This window comes from Hippoglossus hippoglossus, chromosome 14, assembly GCF_009819705.1.
Source record: "Hippoglossus hippoglossus isolate fHipHip1 chromosome 14, fHipHip1.pri, whole genome shotgun sequence".
Taxonomy (NCBI): Eukaryota; Metazoa; Chordata; class Actinopteri; order Pleuronectiformes; family Pleuronectidae; genus Hippoglossus; species Hippoglossus hippoglossus.
This window is the reverse complement of record NC_047164.1, coordinates 4,968,098-4,986,341: the sequence shown is the minus strand read 5'-3', so window position 1 is coordinate 4,986,341 and position 18,244 is coordinate 4,968,098. Positions and strand designations below refer to the sequence as shown.

The following is an 18,244-nucleotide window of genomic DNA, read 5'->3' as shown; positions in this document are numbered from 1 at the left end:
TAAGAGTGACCTTAATGATGTTTCTATGAACATGAATATTCTCTTTTCTCTCTTTTCTCTGTCCCTGTTAAATGAATTAACAAATAATTGTACACGATTTGATACAACTATGGAATTAAATATGTTTATGAACAAGTTAGAAAATGCTGTATACGTGTAGTTCAGCTGATTTAGTGTAATATCCTGCTCTAACTTAGAGAACATACAACACAGGTACAACAAATCCATCTATCGTCTACATCACTCTGATTCATTTACATTTAATGGTTTCATCCGAGATCTGTTGACGCTCCAGATATGATCAGATATGTGAGAGGTTTCTTAGAAAGCTCCCAACAAAGTCACATTTGGATTATTAAGAATCATAAGAATGCTTTTCACTAAGACCCATGATGCAACAACAAAAACATCTTTGTTGCCAGCTATGTTTTGAAAGACTAATAAAACAGAGGTCAGATGTGTGACTGACGATGTTTCCTGTTGGTAATGAGAATGAAGATGGAGGATTTTCTCCGAATTTGTGATTTTGTCATTTGCCTGAAGAGAAAACAAGCTACAGCCGAGGTGAACTGTCCTTTATGGAGAGAGGATTACATCAGACGTGGGGACATGGCCCCCTCTGGTGGAGACTCCCTCTGCTGCCCTGAGCTTTATGTCCTGTGATCATTAAACTGTGAATTGAAGGCCTCATGTTTTTGTCAGTCATGTGAGACACTGGTGCCCAGAAGGTGACAAACACTTCAAAGTTCTCTTCTGACAAACAAATGCAAATAGCCCAGAATATTTCTTAGCCACAGGCAGAGTCTCCTTTTTGAGCTTCACTCGTTTACACCTGGTGACGGCAAGAAAATACCGTTGAGCCCAAAATTCAATGCAAAACAGCAAATTAAAAAAAAAAAAAAACTTTGACTTTCATATAATCAACTGTTTTAATTAAACAAATCTGAAATCTCATTTTCAATCAGATCATACCTGGTGCCAGTGTTTAAACAGTATTTTGAAGTTTACTCATTTAACAACCTTACAACTTTACCTCTTATAGGCTAGTTGTTGATATAAAAATATGACAACATGGCTGATTATCTCTCTCCTCATCCTGATGTCCCTGTCTCTCTGTGGACCCAGAATTATCACGGTGGTTTTCATCCCATAATGCCAGGAATAATAGTTTGCTTTATTTGTGGCTGTGTGTGTGTGTGTGTGTGTGTGTGCGTGTGCGTGTGTGTGTGTGTGTGTTTGTGTGTGTGTGTGTTGAGAGTTAAATGCCTGTTTTCTGCTCAATTAACAAAATAACAGCCTATAATGAGGTGATATGTTGCCTATTCATTTAAATGGTATCATCAGGCAAATAATACATTTTCATTAAGGCCCATAAAGACTTAAAAACTCCACTTAATGTGCACAAATGTCATTAGATGAAACTTCTTTCTTCTTTGGCTGCAGTTTGCTTTCCACCCACATCAAGTGAGCTTCACCCTGAGGTCATGCAGCATGTGACCGGCTCCACAGAGAGAGAGAGGGGGGGGGCACCGCAGAAATCCCTCAAGTATTTAACCCTGAGAATGGATCACATGGGCTCCACCACTTTGGCTATAATTTCCCTGCGACTGCCTGTATCCACCGTGTTCAAAGTGTGAACCCCCTGGTTGTGATGTCGCCTCTGGTAGTCCTTACCTTCATGTTGTGTTTTGCGCCCGGCTGTGCGCAGTTCCCTCGGCCGTGCGCCACCCGGGCAGCTTTACGCACCAAGGAGTGCTGCCCGCTGTGGGACGGGGACGGCTCGCCCTGCGGAGCCAGCTCGGGCCGGGGCTCCTGCGAGGACGTGGAGGTGTCGGAGCAGCCTGACGGGCCGCAGTACCCCTTCTCCGGGGTGGACGACAGAGAGAAGTGGCCCCTGGTGTTCTACAACCGGACGTGCCAGTGCGCAGGGGACTTCATGGGCTTCAGCTGCGCGGACTGTAAGTTTGGCTACTTTGGGGCGAGGTGCAATGAAAGAAGAGAGTCTCTCCGGAGGAACATTTTCCACTTGTCCAGGGCGGAGAGGGTCAAACTTGTGTCCTACCTGAACTTGGCCAAGCAGACTGTCAGCAGGGACTATGTTGTGGCCACCGGCACCTACATGGAGATGGAGAACGGCTCCAACCCGCTGTTCGCTGACGTGTCTGTGTACGATGTGTTCGTGTGGATGCATTACTACGTCTCCAGGGACGCGCTGCTAGGAGGCCCTGGCAACGTGTGGACAGATGTGGACTTCGCGCACTGGGCGCCTGCCTTCCTGCCCTGGCACCGGGTGTACCTGCTGCACTGGGAGCGTGAGATCAGGAAGCTGACCGGGGACACGAGCTTCTCCATCCCGTACTGGGACTGGAGGGACGCCCGGGGCTGCGAGGTGTGCACGGACGAGCTGATGGGGGACAGGAGCCCCCAGGACCCGAGTCTCCTCAGCCCAGGCTCCGTCTTCTCTTCATGGAGGGTAAACACACACACATGCAACCTAACATCTAACTTCTCTTTCTCCAGTGATATTTATTCATGATAACTTACATTACAGTTGAAATAAAATGAGAATAAATATGATATATTAGTAGTATAGATGCTGCAGACATTTATTAATTCTAACTTGTAAACATGCACCTTAATGGATATTCTATAGTTAAGTGTAATTCATCTAAATGTTCACTCATTCACAGACTGAATCTTTTCTCAAGTTAAGATATTTGTTCATCACCATTATACAATACTGTTACAGTTTTCTTTTTTCACTTTGATTAAGTTTTTTCATGAATAAATTGCCATTCAGTCAAAATATAACACATATAAATACAGTTTATGTATTAAACAACTATACATACTCCATGGATATTATACAACTCAGTGTAATTAATATAAATATCCACTCATTCACTGTGCAGGTAAAGACTAATGACACATGAATGAGTAAAAGAAATCACAAATTGTACCTTTGTGTAATCGTGAGGATGAATTGAAAGGACGTAATACAATTTATAGATTTTAATAATAGAGTTATAGATAAATAGAAGATCCTTGATGAATAAGAATTTGATATCTCTCTCTCTCTCTCTCTCTCTCTCTCTCTCTCTCTCTCTCTCTCTCTCTCTCTCTCTCTCTCTATCTATCCATCTATCCATCTATCCATCTATCTATCTATCTATCTATCTATCTATCTATCCATCTATCTATCTATTCATCTATCTATCTATATATCTATATATCTATCTACCTGTATAAAATACATATTGATCAATATGATAAAATGATTTTACATTATTTAGTAATAACTCTTTTCTAATTTCTTGTTATTTGTAAGTAATAATTTGTACCAACAATCTGTCTGACTGTTCACCTTCTTCCTGTCACCTTCATGCTGTGTTCTACATGTGTCTCCACCTGCAGGTCTTGTGCTCCCAACCCCAGGTCTACAACGACAGGGGCGTGTTGTGCGATGCCAAGGATGAGGGCCCTTTGCGTCGTAACCATGGAAACCAGAACCGCACTTTGGTGGAACGGTTGCCGACTTCGGCGGAGGTGGAGTTCACTCTCGGCCTGAGAGACTATGACACCGGGGCCATGGACCGCGGCGCCAACATGAGCTTCAGGAACACGCTGGAAGGTCAGATATGAGTCTGAAGAGTCTCTGCTCTGCTGCTCCTCCATCTCATGGTCCGCCTGCAGTCCCTGCACTGTGCTGCCTATGTGTGTGTGTGTGTGTGTGTGTGTGTGTGTGTGTGTGTGTGTGTGTGTGTGTGTGTGTGTGTGTGTGTGTGTGTGTGTGTGTGTGTGTGTGTGCTCCTCTGTATGTTGTTAGTAACTCACATGATATTTGCCGTGTGTAGACGCAGATGAAGGGATACTCACCAATGTCCTTAAGGCTCAGAATCAATAGGTCTGAACATCATCTTTATCATAAGAAACCTCAGCAACACACCAACATGCTCCTGTTGTTTGGTTTATGTGCATATCCTGTGTAATATTAATGATTTATGATGCATTCATCAATGATTTGAAGAATAAGTCAAAAATAGTAATTTACCATTGTTATATTCAGAGTGAGGTGAAATCAAGAGAACCAGAGTAGTATCCAGTATTTTCACAAAACTAGGCGACTCCCTTATTCTCTAGTTTTCTGTCCTTGTTTCGGCAAGAAAACTAAGGTCAATATATTTATCTCACCTATGATTGTGTTATTTGATCCATAAACAACAACAATGCAGCGAAGATAATCTAATATTGCCGTTGGACATAACCTCAGAGTTGTCCGCTAGAAAATCTGGAAAACAATAAAAATTCTACCAAAAACAACGACATGTTGGACATACAGTATCTCGTTCACCAGATTATTCCTGTTTGGCTTCCATTCACTGAGACTCCCTGACTCCATGGCGAGGCCCTGTGGGACGCCCGCCTCCGCACTCTAACAACCTCTGGCCTGTGGCTGATATCTGTGTATTTTTTTATCCCAGAGCTGGAATTAAACTTGTACTCAAGATGGTAAATTATGTGCAAACTCTGTTATTGTAGGAAAGAAAAAATTATAAATCAGCGAACTAAATAAAATTAACATCTACTTTTTATTGATTGTATATCAGGACTTAACTATCAGATTGGAACATTATAATATAGTCGACGGAAGAAAAGCTTTATTGAATCACTATAATACATCGTACACATCATTTCTACAGAAAGAATCCTAATCTGTTTAAAATATTAGATTCCAAAATGCTGTACATATCCACGCTGGTGTTTCCAAAGCATAAAATATCCTGTTGTCAGTGAAAACCTGGGGGTGAGGACAAGATCTCATTTCACTTTTGATTTTCTGAACACAACAAGCTGCCATCTTTGTCAGTGCTCATGAGACACGTCTCGTCCTGCAGGGTTCGGGGATCCTCAGACCGGGTTTGGAAACAGCCTTCATATGGGCATGCACGCCGCCGTCCACGTGTTCATGAACGGATCCATGTCATCAGTGCAGGGCTCAGCCAATGACCCCATATTCCTGCTCCACCACGCTTTTGTTGACAGGTGAGAGATGGCACACGCAGAGAGATACACACACTCCATCCATGTGCATTTACAAAAACTGCTGTATCGGTTTTTCTTTTTCCATTCAAGCATTTATGAGCAGTGGCTCAGGAGGCACAGGCCGTCTCCTTCCCAGTACCCAGACTCCAATGCTCCCATCGGGCACAACAGTGAGTACCACATGGTGCCCTTCCTGCCCCTCCACAGAAACAGAGAATACTTCATTTCCAGCAAGGACCTCGGGTACGAATACTCCCACCTGCTGGACGCCAGTAAGTGGACATCTGAGGTTTTTCTATCTTTGTATTTGCGTCTAAGGAAAGGCTGTCTCTGGTTTCCATTATCAGTGTTAATCTATTTCTCATCGACCCACTGAATGTACTTAGCAAACTACTGTGGTACTTAGTGGAGTGTGTACTTCTGCCAAGGCTAAGCTGCACCAAATTTCACAGACTTGTAGATATCAGTTTCCTAAATGTGACGAATTCTTTTTATCATAAATTATCCCCTGGGAAAACAGTGAAAATGTTGAAAAACACCCTATCTCGCGACTTTAAAGACAGAGAATCCTGGATCTGCCCCCTGGTCCGGTTCCGCACCTAAATTTGATTGGTTCTTTTGTGACCCATAACATCCACTTCCACCAAGATTTGTCCGTCCTGTGTTTTTTGTGTAATCTTGATCACAAACGAAAAAGATTCCAAATCTGCACCACATTGCACATCATCATAAAAATCTGTCCCCTAAAGATGCTTGATTTGTATTTTCAAGTTCCAGATGCTTAATCCCAGAGAAATCATGAAAAATGTTGAAAAATGCCCAGAAACAAACAAACAAACACACAAACACACAACTAGAAAGAGAGAGAGAGAGAGAGAGAGAGAGAGAGAGAGAGAGAGAGAGAGAGCGCCTCCACCTCCACCAGTCACCTCATGAAACCCCATTTAAATTCACTCACTTTTTGCATCAATATCCATGAAATATTCTGTGAGAAATCAAGGAAAATGTTGAAAAATCTCCCAACTTTAAAGAAAACGGGACAAAATAAATCCTGGATCTGCCCCTGATCCGTATCTACACCAAACGGATTAAAGGATTCTTCCTTGTCCCGTTCTGCTTCCTTCCACCAAATTCCGTGTGAATCCGTTCAGTAGTTTTTTGTGTAATCTTACTTATAAATAAACAAAGCAGGGGTGTAAACATAAACCCCTCAGCTGTGGTAAAAAGGCCTAAACTCCAGGTCTTTATCTGTGAAAGGATAATTTGGTTTGATATCATCTTTCTTTTATTCATAACTTGTGAGAGAACACTAACGTTTTCTCTCCTTCTCTGCGTCCTCTCATGTTTCTCTCTCTCTCCAGATCTGAGGCTGGCAGAATCCATGCGTCCGTTCCTGCAGGCGTTGCAGGACGTGTGGCCCTGGCTGCTGCTCGCAGGACTCTCGGGGGGGATTGTAGCGGTGGGCGTAGCTGCTGCCGTCTTCACTGTCAAACGCAGATTCGGAGGTTCAGCCTGGCTGCAGGGGGGGAAGTGGAAAAACTTATTTGCTCTCCCAGAACGACAGCCACTTATCCGGGGTGATGATAGTGAGGACGGCCACTCTAACTACCAAACAACCATGTGACAGCCACAGCCAGGCCCCTGTACAGTGATACACACACAAATATGAGTTTTAATACCAAAGATCTTTGTCTCTTATACAGTATTTTCACAAAGTATTTTGACATTGTAACTCTGGTTTGAAAAGGTGCTTTAAATAAAGTTTATTATTGTTATTTGTAGTCGTACAACCTTCAAATTCAGTGATTTCAACTGTGTAGCATCAGTGTAATTAGTACTCAACTGTGGGATGTGACAAAGTACATATCCTTCATTAGTGTACTTGTACTAGATTTTTTATGGGATACCTGATCGCCTTGTTTTCTTTTTTAAGTACTCAATAACAGAGGAATTGGTCTCAGCCATAATGATGTATTTGGTTTGCAGTAATATGACACACTCGGCAAGTACTTTAATACTTTAAGTATCTTTATAACCAAGTACAAAAGTTAATGTGGTTCTTTGACTCAAATTAATTAAATAAGTTTACAGAAGCCTCAGGCGACTTATTATACATACGTAAATATAATCTACATATATTTTATATTTCTGTATCATTTGGTGTTTCTCTCTTGGTTAAATGTCCTTCCTCCTGTTTTACAAATACAAAGTGTGGAGAAGAAAAAGAGAAAATACACAGACCATGAAATAAATAAAAATCTTAAGAAATCCAAAACTGAAATAAGCAAATACAGAACTATTACATATCTATAAATTCACTCGGATTTTGAATCAAACTGAATATTTACACTTTTGCAAAAATCAATATCTTTTATTTAATCTTTAAACATTTCACAACAAAAGGGACAATAACAATGTTTTTTAATTCATTTTCTTTCTTATGACATAGATGATTAAATTATCTAATTGTCCAGTTTCCACAGTCGAAGTCTAAACACCAGATCTCAGCTCAACACATAGAAATCTTTGCTTTTTAGACAGATGATGTACAACATCGTTTCTGTGACAGTTCAGTTTTTACCATTGTAAAAATATACAGTTTTGGTTTAGTCCATCTATTGTAAGCTCAGTCCATAGTTCTGTGGAAAGAAACGTATATTATATTTATGTGGCTGTTGATTTAACCACATTTTGAATAACACTTAAACAGATTCCTCTTTCTTGTTGAGATATTCTTTTGGAAAAAGCAAACAGTTGATATTGTCTATTAAGATGTCAAAGTGTGAGACAAACCCACAGCGTCAGGATGTACAGTACTTCACTATTTTACCTTAAAATCATGTATTAGTTAAAAAAAAAAGAAGCCCTGACATTTGTAAAAGTCATTACAGTCCCAGAAGTTTTGGTTCAAAACCTTCACTGGAAAGGTCACGTCTACGTTAATGCAAAAAAAGTGTTTCATTTCACCAGGTCCCAACAGTTTGAAAGAGTCGGTCGTTAATACAACTCGAACAAAGCTTGTAGTTCTCAGTTTATACAGTACAAGAAATACTCAGATTCAGGCCATCACACACATACATACATCACCCCAAGTTTAAAAGTTCCACTCTGAAGTTTATTTTTGGTAAGACAAATGGGTTCCTCAATAACTTCACCCTCACTTCGTGGTCTCATTCAGCCAAATTTATTTCATACATTCCGAGCCTTGACACATGCTGTCTATAGCAGAGCATTACTTCTTTTAAATAACACAGTACTTTGCTTCTAAATACTTTGTATTCAGTCGGCATTCTCCGATATTACAGTACATTCTCAAAACGGTGCCATGTTGGTTTGACCAGAAAATTCGGAAAAATCTAGCAGCGACCATTTGAAAGCAAATTTTGTACAAAATGTACATTAGATTTAATCATGTTAAAAGCAAATCTACATGTGAAAAAGGTGGATCATCTTATTTCTATGTTCATTTATTCAGAATAAACTCCATATTACACAAGAGGGCACAAGATGGAGACTTTCCTACTCGGACGACATGGAGCAGCTTCATCATCACACACATACAGATAAATATCTAAGAAGACAGCATTTAGTCTGATGTGATTCTGGTGGACCGAACAACGCACCATTTTACACAAGTAATGAAACCAAAGAAAGGAATGAAACACATGACAACGTACAGATGGAATCCTCTTCTTCTCAAGGTTGTTGGAAGAGAAGACAGTCACAAGTGGGATCCTTTGGGATAACGTGATGTCATCGGTCCATGTGACGAGACACAGGAAAGGGCTTTATGGGTATGAAATGGAAACATGGTCACACCGGACTCTTTGTGTTGATCAGTGCAGTAATCAAGTGAGTCATTGTCTGATTGTAGGTCTATTAAAAGTCAGAGCGACCCCCCCCCCTAATCATGCAGTCCTTAAGTGAAAAGAAAAGGCTGTAAAAATACTTGTAGATCTTTAGAATAAACGTAATGACGTCAAAAAAAATAAAGACAAAAATTGAGAAAAACTGGCAAAATCAAGGAAGGTGGCGTCTGAGCGTTATTAGCTGTAAATGTTGAGGAGAGACCGAAATCCCACATCAGCGAAAGAGGCGACTCTATAAAGAGGTAAAGAAAGGACTGTGTGAGTTGTAAGTCCTCATCATTCGTCTTCGTCTTCGTCTTCACTGTCCTCTTCTGTCTTCTCTTCCACCTTGGGTGGCGGGACGGGGGGAGGGAGGTCCAGACGAGCCCATGACATGGCCTCGGACTTCCTCATGGCTATCTCGATCTTGGCCGCCATCATGTTCACTGTAGTTTTACTCACATCTATCACCTGTGAGGAAAAAAAGGGGAGGAGTGCGTAAAAAGAGAGAAGCTGGTGGTTTAAGGCAGAAAAATAAAAAGTCCATGAAAAAGCCCCAAAGCGACATAAAAAAAAAAATCCTACTATCATACAAATCTAAACAATTAGAGGTTTCTCAGAATGTTTCCTTATCTTTCCATCCTAGGGGGGGGGGGGGGGGGGGGGGGGGGGGGGGGGTAGAAAAACAAACCAAACCAAATTGATGGTTTCTTACATTTACCAAATTAAGGGTGTGCACTTGTAGCCCATGGGAGATGGGTTAAGGGAGCAAAGCAGAAAATTGTGAGACAACAGCAGCACAGTTCCCCCAGTACAAAGGGATCACAGATAAACTGGTCCGGCAAACAAGACTCAGTTAGGTTTTCAATTAGTCGTATATATTCAGCTCCTAATTAATTTTTCTGCTATAATTGCTGCCTTTTTTTAATCCTCACTCCAAAGGTCCCTGGTCTGTTAGCATATAAAATAACATGACTTTTATACTTGTTATTTAATAACGAACAATAATAACTATTATATTATACTGCAGTAACTTAAAGCAAAGCTATGTCACTTTTACTGTGCAACAGCGCCCTCTGCAGCCACACAAGGTTATTAATTCTGTTGGGATTGGAGTCCGAGCAGTTTAATATCTCAATGTACTGACTGTGTAGTTCCAGTAACTGAACTGAAACACAGCTGAACGGTGGATATTACCCATGATCCCCGGCTTCCTGAACCAGAAGAGCTGCTGCTAAAACAAATCCACCAAACTCTTTAGGATTTAGAAAAGTTTCCTGCTGAATATTGGAGATAAACTCAGTTTTTTTAACATCTTCTCAGTCTTTTTACTGACCTACAGTTCAACATTACTCTGCAACTTGCTGGACCGGATTCTGACAATTGAAGCTGTCAGTCAGTTCCACACTTCTCACAAGAGATCGAACCGACTCACCAAAGTTACACAGAACGAGAGAAGGTGTCCGGGGGGGTAACCAGACTACATCTACTTTACTTACAAACTTTGTATTTCAGTCATGCATCTCGTTCAAATGCTGCCAGCACAGCTGTTGGGAGCAATTTGCAGTTCAGTGTCTTGCCCAAAGGAAAACTTTGACATAAAGACTGGATTGGCCCGGAATTAAACCACCGACCCTCTGATTAGTGGACAACCCGCTGTATCTCCTGGGCCACAGCCACCCAGTGAGATGAGGAGGAGGAAATAAAGCAGCACCATCCTCTATATTCAAAGCCAGTGAACCATCAAACTAATTTTGAAGCTGCTATTTTTAATGTAAAAAGTTGCATAGTGTTGCTTTAATTATTTACAGAGCCAGTATACATTTTTTTAAACAGCACATATAAAAGATAACAAGACATTTACATGAGGTTGAAGATGATGCTGTACTTACCCCCCACAAGCTGAATTTCTGCGCAAATTCCTTTTCTCCTTCAAATATAACATGTATGTCGAGCTGAAGCAGAGAACAGAAATAAACCTCAGATTGAAATGAACAAAATGGAAAAATAAGCAGTTCCGATATCCAGGGAAATTAGTTTCAGATATAAAATCCCTGAAATCCCTCACCGTGATGCTGTTTGCATCCACGTAGCTCAGCTCTGGGACGGCGTTCTTAGCGTAGATGGAGACGATGACCTGCGTCCCAGTCTGGTGCCAGTCAAACCGACACGGAACTACTTTCTTACCCTGCAGGGAGATTCCACACAGACTATACATAAAGTCAAAGTCTCCACCACCAAAGCAGTTCCTCCACCGCACAAGTGTTTACCAGACTCCACTAGATGGAGTCGCAGCCGCGGCTCTCTCATGCAGACTCACACACATCATCACGCCTACCTCGTCTTTTTTCCTCCATAGATGCGTTCCCTTGGTGCAGCCCTCCTGAGAGAGGAAGGTGTTGAAGTCAGAGGTTTTCCTCTTGCAGCAGCTCCAGTATTTCATCCTGGAGACATAGGAAGAGAAACAGTCGATAACTCGTCACTCAAGAGAAATGGTAAACAAGTGGAGCAGGAAGAGAAACAGGAAAATCCTCCTGTTGCCCTTCACACTTCTTTTTTTTTTTTTTTACAGTTTCCAGAGAATATCTACCATTTCATGTTGATACAGTGAAACACAGAGATGGAAGGTTCAGGGGTTGAATACTAAATAACTCCATTATATAAGAATAGATGACAAATACTAACCCTTCATGGAAGATAGGAAATCCAGAGTGGAAGAAACATGCGTCGGAATCACTCGCAGGTCCTTCAAAACTCTAAAGAGAACGACAAACAGATTCGGTTCAACAGACTGAAGGAGATTGTTTTTATTTATCAAAAAACATTTGGGGATGAATTGAGAACAAACAGTAAAGTAGGTTCTCTTCTATGATTAGTTATTTGAACTGAAGTCTGAGATTATATTTCTCCAGAATTGTCATCTTTTTGCAGATGAATCGTAGCATGCAGGAGGATTCCTTAAAATCTATTGCCTTTTAAAGCCAGTGGCATATTTTAGAATATTATTGAATATTATTATCTGTAATGACAGACAAAAATTTGACAAAACACTAAATTCAAACTCTACCATAACCTCAAATGATTTTTCTACTAAAAGTGAGCAGCCCTTGAGAAAACATGTTATGGCTTTCAATCAAATCAGTCAAAGTACAATTATGGAAGTTGTTCAAGTCTCACTTAAAGCTTCTTATAAAACCCTGTCAATGTAAATTTCTCCCCTCACAGTTTATGTTCTAATCTCGGGGGGGTTCTGCTCTGACAGGTCAGATTAGCTGGAGCAAAAAAAGTTTGGTTTAAATCCGTCTCAGCACAAACGAGGAGGTTAAGTGGTGGTTCAGCTTTTTGGGGAGTTAAATTCTAGTTTGAGCACTAGGTTGGATTAACATTATTTTTATTTAACTGCAACTATAAATATTTTGAAGATTTCTTCCAATACAGTCAAGGTTGGAAGTATTTGGATGGTAAACATTTTTGGGTTCTTCAGGTTCTGAGCTTCAGCATATTCAATTGGTTACTTAGTTTATTGTCCTGAAACGTTGTACAATCACATTCAACCCCACAAACAACAGAGCAACACCCGGTTCACATCACTGAGCAGCAACAATACCAAACAAGGACATCTCAATAACATTAAACTTCCACCGATAAAAAAAAAAAAGGCACCGAGACAACAGCTGGCGAACAGCGGGACCATGATGTCTTATTAAGTGTCGCTGTGGCTGCAGGTATTTGCCATTTGCCGAAGCCTGTTGCCTCTTATTGACCTGTATCTGTGTCCTGAGGGGCATTGTGGGAAAGTGGCAGTTGAGTGGGTGAGTGATGTCCTGTGTTACCGAGGCAGGGAAGCAAGTGACGGCCTCAGAGTTCGGCTCTGAGAGGTCAGGTGTGGGACGACCTGTTATCTCTGCATCAGTGTGGTTACGCATGTTTATTTTGTTTTGTCTGTGACAGTGAGCATGTTAAAGAAACATGTAGAGCAGAAGGTTAAATGATGGGAGTTAACACAGTCCTTTAAATTTCCGAACGACTAGGGTGTGATTTGGACATTCAATATTAATAAACTTTTAAACAGGGGACCAGCTCTCTGTAGCAGCGGAGGCTGGGACTCATCAGTGTAAATGATGTTGTCCATCAGTGCGTTCACAGCAGAAATGACAACTAATTCTCCAGTTCAGGGTTCTACCTCCTGAGTCAAGCATCGCTGAACTTTGAATAAACAACTCTTTGTGCGGCAGCGGTGGCTTCAGGGTTGAGTGGACCAGTAGTAAGTCTACTTTAACAATTTCATAATGAAAAGCTGCAACCAGCATCACCACAGGATGAGCAGTCCATTACTAACAGGAAGGTTTAGAACAGGCACTGACCTAGAGAAAATAATTTCGGAAAATCGGATACTACCAAGTGCAAAGTCTCTAATTTGAGTAGGTTTAAGCCAGAATTGAAAGAACTGTACGGGAAATGCACATAACGCCCTAAACCTTAATACTAGTAATTTGGTTCAGTAGTGTAAACATTAAGCTGATTTTTACACATTTCAACACCACAAGAATTTATTCCACAAGGTTTTTCACGTGATGCAGAGACACTTTTACCTACTTTGGTACAGCCTCCATTTTTACAACACGTTCCGATCTTGATCTCGTCGCTGTCTTCCTCTATAAAGACAGAGACACAACAGCTGACTTTCAAAGAGCATCAAACAAGTACTGCATTCACAAATATGACACATCGTCCCGTCCCTGTCAGCTGTCAAATTCCCTGTGGCCGTCCATTAACTTCCGCTGTCAACACGACCTTCCCGGCTACTATAACAAGAAGTGAAAACCTGTGATGAAGAGGAAAAACAGAAAGACGGACGAGTAAAGAAGAGACGAGAGTGGATGAAGTTCGGTTCTTCACCTTTCTCCTCTGCTGTGTTTTCAGTCAGCTTCAGTTTCTCCAGCGCCTGCTTCAGAGAAGTAGAGACTTTATGCTGCAATCTCACCAACGGCTCGTCACCACTGCAACAGAAGAGATAGAAGATGTTTTTGTAACTAAGAACAATTTGGAAGCGTATTTGGATTTTTAATTTAAGTAAGGAACACATTATTGGCAAATATCATTTAAAAATTAGCACTCTGGTATGAAGCCAGCCAAAGACCGATACACCACATGAAAGGAGTTTCACTTTTCAGAAGTTATCACTTCATCAGTCCACTTCCTTTTGAACTCTGGTGGGATGTACCCTGGGTAAAAGACGAGAGAACGCCTCTGTATATGTTTGATGATTTCAGGCTGATTTCATGCCTCTGAAACTGTACCTATCCTTTTATGCATTTGATACTGAACCAGAATAATTCAGAGCAGGATGTAGTCTTTGGAGCCATATACTATATTATTATTTCCGTATTAAACGGAAAGCCCTGTATTGAGCGGAGAAAAACTTGCTCGTCTAATCGTGTTTATCTATTTTTTCTCAAAATGCCAATAAAAAGTTTTGACATGATCAAATACACTTTTAGTGAAGGCTACATCATGTCTGCTTTAATGTGGGGAAACTGCACCATTAATAGGAGCTGAGGGTATTCCTATAGTATCGATTAAAAAATAAAAAATACAACGTTTGAAGCGAACCTCGGTCTGCGAATCGCCTCCTGAGGTATTGGTGCGGAAATGATGTACTCGTTAAACTTTGTTTTTTGGTCGTCTGTTTCTTTCCCTTCTCCCGATGACGTCACATCTGGTTTCACCGGCTCAGGAGGCTTCTCTTTGTTATGGGGACCTTTGGTGCAGCCCTGCGAGGAGAGGGTGATTGTGTTGGACAATGAAGGCTCAGCCAAATACGGCCACAGCTATAAGGCGGCAGTCAATGCTTCATGAAAACAATAGACAATGAGACATCGGAGTATGGATTAGAACATGGACATGGACTCACAACAATGCTGAGGAAGTCAGAGAAGTCTGTGGTTCTTCTCTTGCAGCACGACCATCCCTGGAGGAAGTTAAGGAGACATTAACTTTAACCAGGACACAGGACACAAGCTGACTGTGCATTTTCAGCCATTTTACCTTCAATGCATCATGGAACACAGGGACTCCCGGGTGATAGGTGCAGCCATCTGTGAAAAGAAAACAACGCTGATTAATTAAGAAGAAAAGTATGTGACAATATTGCAAATGGTGTAACAAAAGCAGCATTGAATAACATTAACATGTTTACAGGCTTTTAGCTTTACTGGCCTACTTTATAATTAAATCTACGTTCATAAATAATTAAAACTTTCAGCTTTCACAAGAAGGATTTCAGCCTAAACTGCTCAGCTTGGAAAAATGCCTTTTTTATAATAGAAAATGCTGAGTTAAGTTGTCAAAGGTTTTGAATGTTGCACGACATCTAGAGAGTCAACAACTGCAAACAATCGAGTCACTTTCAGCTGTTTTAATGGGACCATGCTTTTCTAGGTAAAGAGCATGTCAGTGATGTCAGTGATGTGGTGCATCTGTCAGTGGTCAGCGGAGTCTGACGCTGCCTTCACAGGTCAAAGTGACGTGAACCTCACAGAGAAGCATTGAACAAAGTAAAATTAACTAACTATAGATGCTGGTTATCGCAGCAGCATTTCACGTCTTTATGGGGGTCACACATGCCACTAACAATATTTATCATAAAGTACTCAGGTGGTAAATAATGACTTTAAGGGTAGGATTAAAATGCTGATATTAATCAATGTAAAGTAAGTACAGAAGGTAGATCGCCAAAAATACATTTCAGTAGAGGTCTACTACAGGCCTGGCAAATCAAAACATAGAGTATAATATAAAAGATGAAAAGGAAATAAGATTTTATAGATAATGTTCATTCTTCATGTAAAAATAAACCATAATTGTCACTTCCTTTTACATAAAACGCATCAAACTATTTGCATTTGTCCCTGTAAAGAGCAGATTTAAGATATTTTAGAACAATAAGAAATGATGACAATCCATTAGTTTAGTTTTGCTTTAAACGAAAAGGACAGCATTATTTTTTTGAATGTCAATTTTAGGGAACAGCCCTGAAAAGCGAATCAGAGTGGAATGAATAAAGAAATTCAGTCGGGCGACACTATAAATGAAGCATTTTCCTCCTTACAGTGCAGCCGGAGCTGTGGCCATTCCATGCTAATGTGAGAGATACACATCTTAGATAGAAAGGTAATGATAATATACTCCAGTGTTATGAAAAGAGGCATCCTATTAAAATGGAAATTGGACTTGACTCCTGCACGGACTATCTGGCACCGCACAATGTCGTATTACCTGAAGACAGAGAGGACGTTTCTAACAAATGAAAATAAGTGACTCGCTGGGGTTTTGTCGAAGGAGCTGAAGACAATGTCCCTGCCTTCAAATTCAGATTGTGTTTAGATTAGTGGCTTCGTATCAACAAGCGTCTAATAAACAAAATTTATCTTAAGTAAGAAAACTCAAGATGAAGAAGTGATGGATGAAACCGGATGAAAGTTTCTTTCCATGTGGTTTTGTTGGGGTCGTAAACCTCTGAATTATTTATTTATTTCTAGAGAACAATAATCTTTAAATTATACATCAACAGTAAAATGTGTGGGGAAATAATAAGATCATTTTCATATAATAAAACACATAATAACATGGTGATAGATAGTGTTTGCCATACAAATTGTGCTATAAACAGGAACTCAATCATGGTCTCTTCTGCACTTCTGGAGGACGCGTATGTCAAACAAGCTTTTGATGATGAATAGTGTTTAAATTGTCTGTTACATAACATGAAGTGCTTTGCCATTGTCTTGAAGAGGAATAACTCAACTAAATAATAAATAATGTAAGTAATAAAATAAAGAAACATTCCAGATAAATCAGGATTGATTCCTAAATGTAGCAGGTGATTATGAGTATCGTCTCTGCAACTGCAGGGAATGAGGCTTCAAGATATACTCTGGCTTTCCTCAGGCCATTGTGGTAGTAAAGAAAAGGATTAGCTCATAAATATTTACATTGTGTTTCCTCATGAATTTGTGCTCCTGGGTCTGAAATGTTCACTATTCTTTGTTTGCTGAAGGGCAGACGTGCCATAAACATGAGGTTGGTAATAACAAACCCACTAAACCTACTCAGGGCTGTTAAAATGCCCTTATAACAAATATAAAATCCTTTTCCAATTCTATAAAACAGTGGTTATTGGACACTTAAACATGTCATCATCTAGAGTAGTCGGAAACAACTGTTTTATTATTTGTTTTCAATTTTTGTGCATATGTGGGTTTGGCTCTAACCTTTATGTCCTTTTGCTGGATTGCCTTTATATACTTATTTGTACTTTTGTGTTGTCCATGTGTCATTATCCTTGTTTACTTAAGTCATTGGTTTTAATAAATCATTTAGGTGTGAGCAAATCTGCCACATTTACATGTTGGACCCAGACAAACATGTTATTAAATGTGCGTTGTCCCTTGCAAATGAATAAAGAAACATGAACATGGACTGTGAGCATGTTGTGGTGTATTGGGAGGCAGTAGTGATCCTAACATCTGTATCCAGATGTTAGGATCACTTCAGTTGTGATTCATGACTCGTGTCTGTGTCCTAGGAAATTTAAACTTGCAGGACAACTCGTGTGAGGGTGGATTGTGATCTTTTCAAACACATCTAAATGCTGCTGACACATCTGCTACTTTAATGATTTAAAGTGAAAGTTGAATGAACATTTTAACAGCTTTACATCCAGTTCATTGGAGGAACAAGATGAGTGTAACTGTGTTAGACATGTGTAACAGCACCGTTGTGATTGTAGAATAACACTGAGGATTGGTGTTGTGTGTAATCTACGTGTAATAAGAGTAAATACACGTAATACACCGTTGACTGTAACTTGTAACAGTGCTAACGGCTCAGTGAAGTTTGACCCCGCTGCTAATCACAGTAGCTTAACATGCTACTAGCATTGCGGTAAACAGCCGGCTCCACGTGTTGTTACCTAACTGAGTCACTGTCTTTATCTCTATGGATGAATGGAGTTTACAGCCCCAACACCAGGTCAGCTACGCGGGCCCAACGAGCCCGGCCGCCGGCTACACAAACTTCCAGAGGAACCGGGGTTAGCATGCTAGCACCCTGGAGCTAACTGACACTCTACTCACCCTCCGGGTTGTTCTCTGGGTCAAACCTCTGTCCGCATCCCTTATTATAACACAACACAGACATGGCGACCCCCCCTGTGGAACTAGTTACACTGGTCACCGGGCGTTGAAGTAACCAGTGACGGGCTCGTGTGAGCGTGTGCGAGCCGCCGTCCGAAGCGCAAACTAGCTGTGCATCGCCCCGGTCTCACTTCCGGGTTGTGCTCGGCTGCGCTC

At 40.7% G+C, this 18,244-nt stretch overlaps 2 protein-coding genes across 2 annotated transcripts; one reads left to right on the top strand and one right to left on the bottom strand.

Moving 5' to 3' along the window:
* The first annotated feature begins 1,651 nt into the window (after positions 1 to 1,651).
* LOC117773990 (tyrosinase-like) lies at positions 1,652 to 7,269 on the top strand. The gene is made up of 5 exons (XM_034605968.1): positions 1,652 to 2,473; positions 3,415 to 3,631; positions 4,896 to 5,043; positions 5,134 to 5,315; positions 6,405 to 7,269. Exons 1-5 carry the CDS (start codon positions 1,652 to 1,654, stop codon positions 6,665 to 6,667), a joined length of 1,632 nt encoding a protein of 543 aa, XP_034461859.1. The 3' UTR covers positions 6,668 to 7,269.
* A 630-nt stretch (positions 7,270 to 7,899) lies between these two features.
* On the bottom strand, positions 7,900 to 18,233 carry chordc1b (cysteine and histidine-rich domain (CHORD) containing 1b). The gene is made up of 11 exons (XM_034605969.1): positions 18,029 to 18,233; positions 14,940 to 14,989; positions 14,806 to 14,862; positions 14,505 to 14,665; positions 13,791 to 13,891; positions 13,488 to 13,546; positions 11,577 to 11,647; positions 11,230 to 11,335; positions 10,960 to 11,079; positions 10,784 to 10,846; positions 7,900 to 9,362 (listed from the first exon to the last, which is right to left on the bottom strand). The coding sequence occupies exons 1-11, from the start codon at positions 18,090 to 18,092 to the stop codon at positions 9,189 to 9,191; spliced, it is 1,026 nt and encodes a 341-aa protein (XP_034461860.1). The 5' UTR covers positions 18,093 to 18,233; the 3' UTR covers positions 7,900 to 9,188.
* Between the last annotated feature and the right edge of the window lie 11 nt (positions 18,234 to 18,244).

Bases quoted from the DNA above. Each gene is read 5' to 3' on its own strand.
- LOC117773990 (XM_034605968.1), top strand. From the start codon at position 1,652: ATGTCGCCTCTGGTAGTCCTTACCTTCATGTTGTGTTTTGCGCCCGGC. The intron at 2,474-3,414 runs GTAAACACACAC...CTCCACCTGCAG, and splicing joins CCGTCTTCTCTTCATGGAGG to GTCTTGTGCTCCCAACCCCA. The intron at 5,044-5,133 runs GTGAGAGATGGC...TTTCCATTCAAG, and splicing joins CACCACGCTTTTGTTGACAG to CATTTATGAGCAGTGGCTCA.
- chordc1b (XM_034605969.1), bottom strand. From the start codon at position 18,092: ATGTCTGTGTTGTGTTATAATAAGGGATGCGGACAGAGGTTTGACCCA. The intron at 10,847-10,959 runs GTGAGGGATTTC...TCTCTGCTTCAG, and splicing joins TGGATGCAAACAGCATCACG to CTCGACATACATGTTATATT. The intron at 9,363-10,783 runs GTAAGTACAGCA...TTTTCCTCACAG, and splicing joins AGAAATTCAGCTTGTGGGGG to GTGATAGATGTGAGTAAAAC.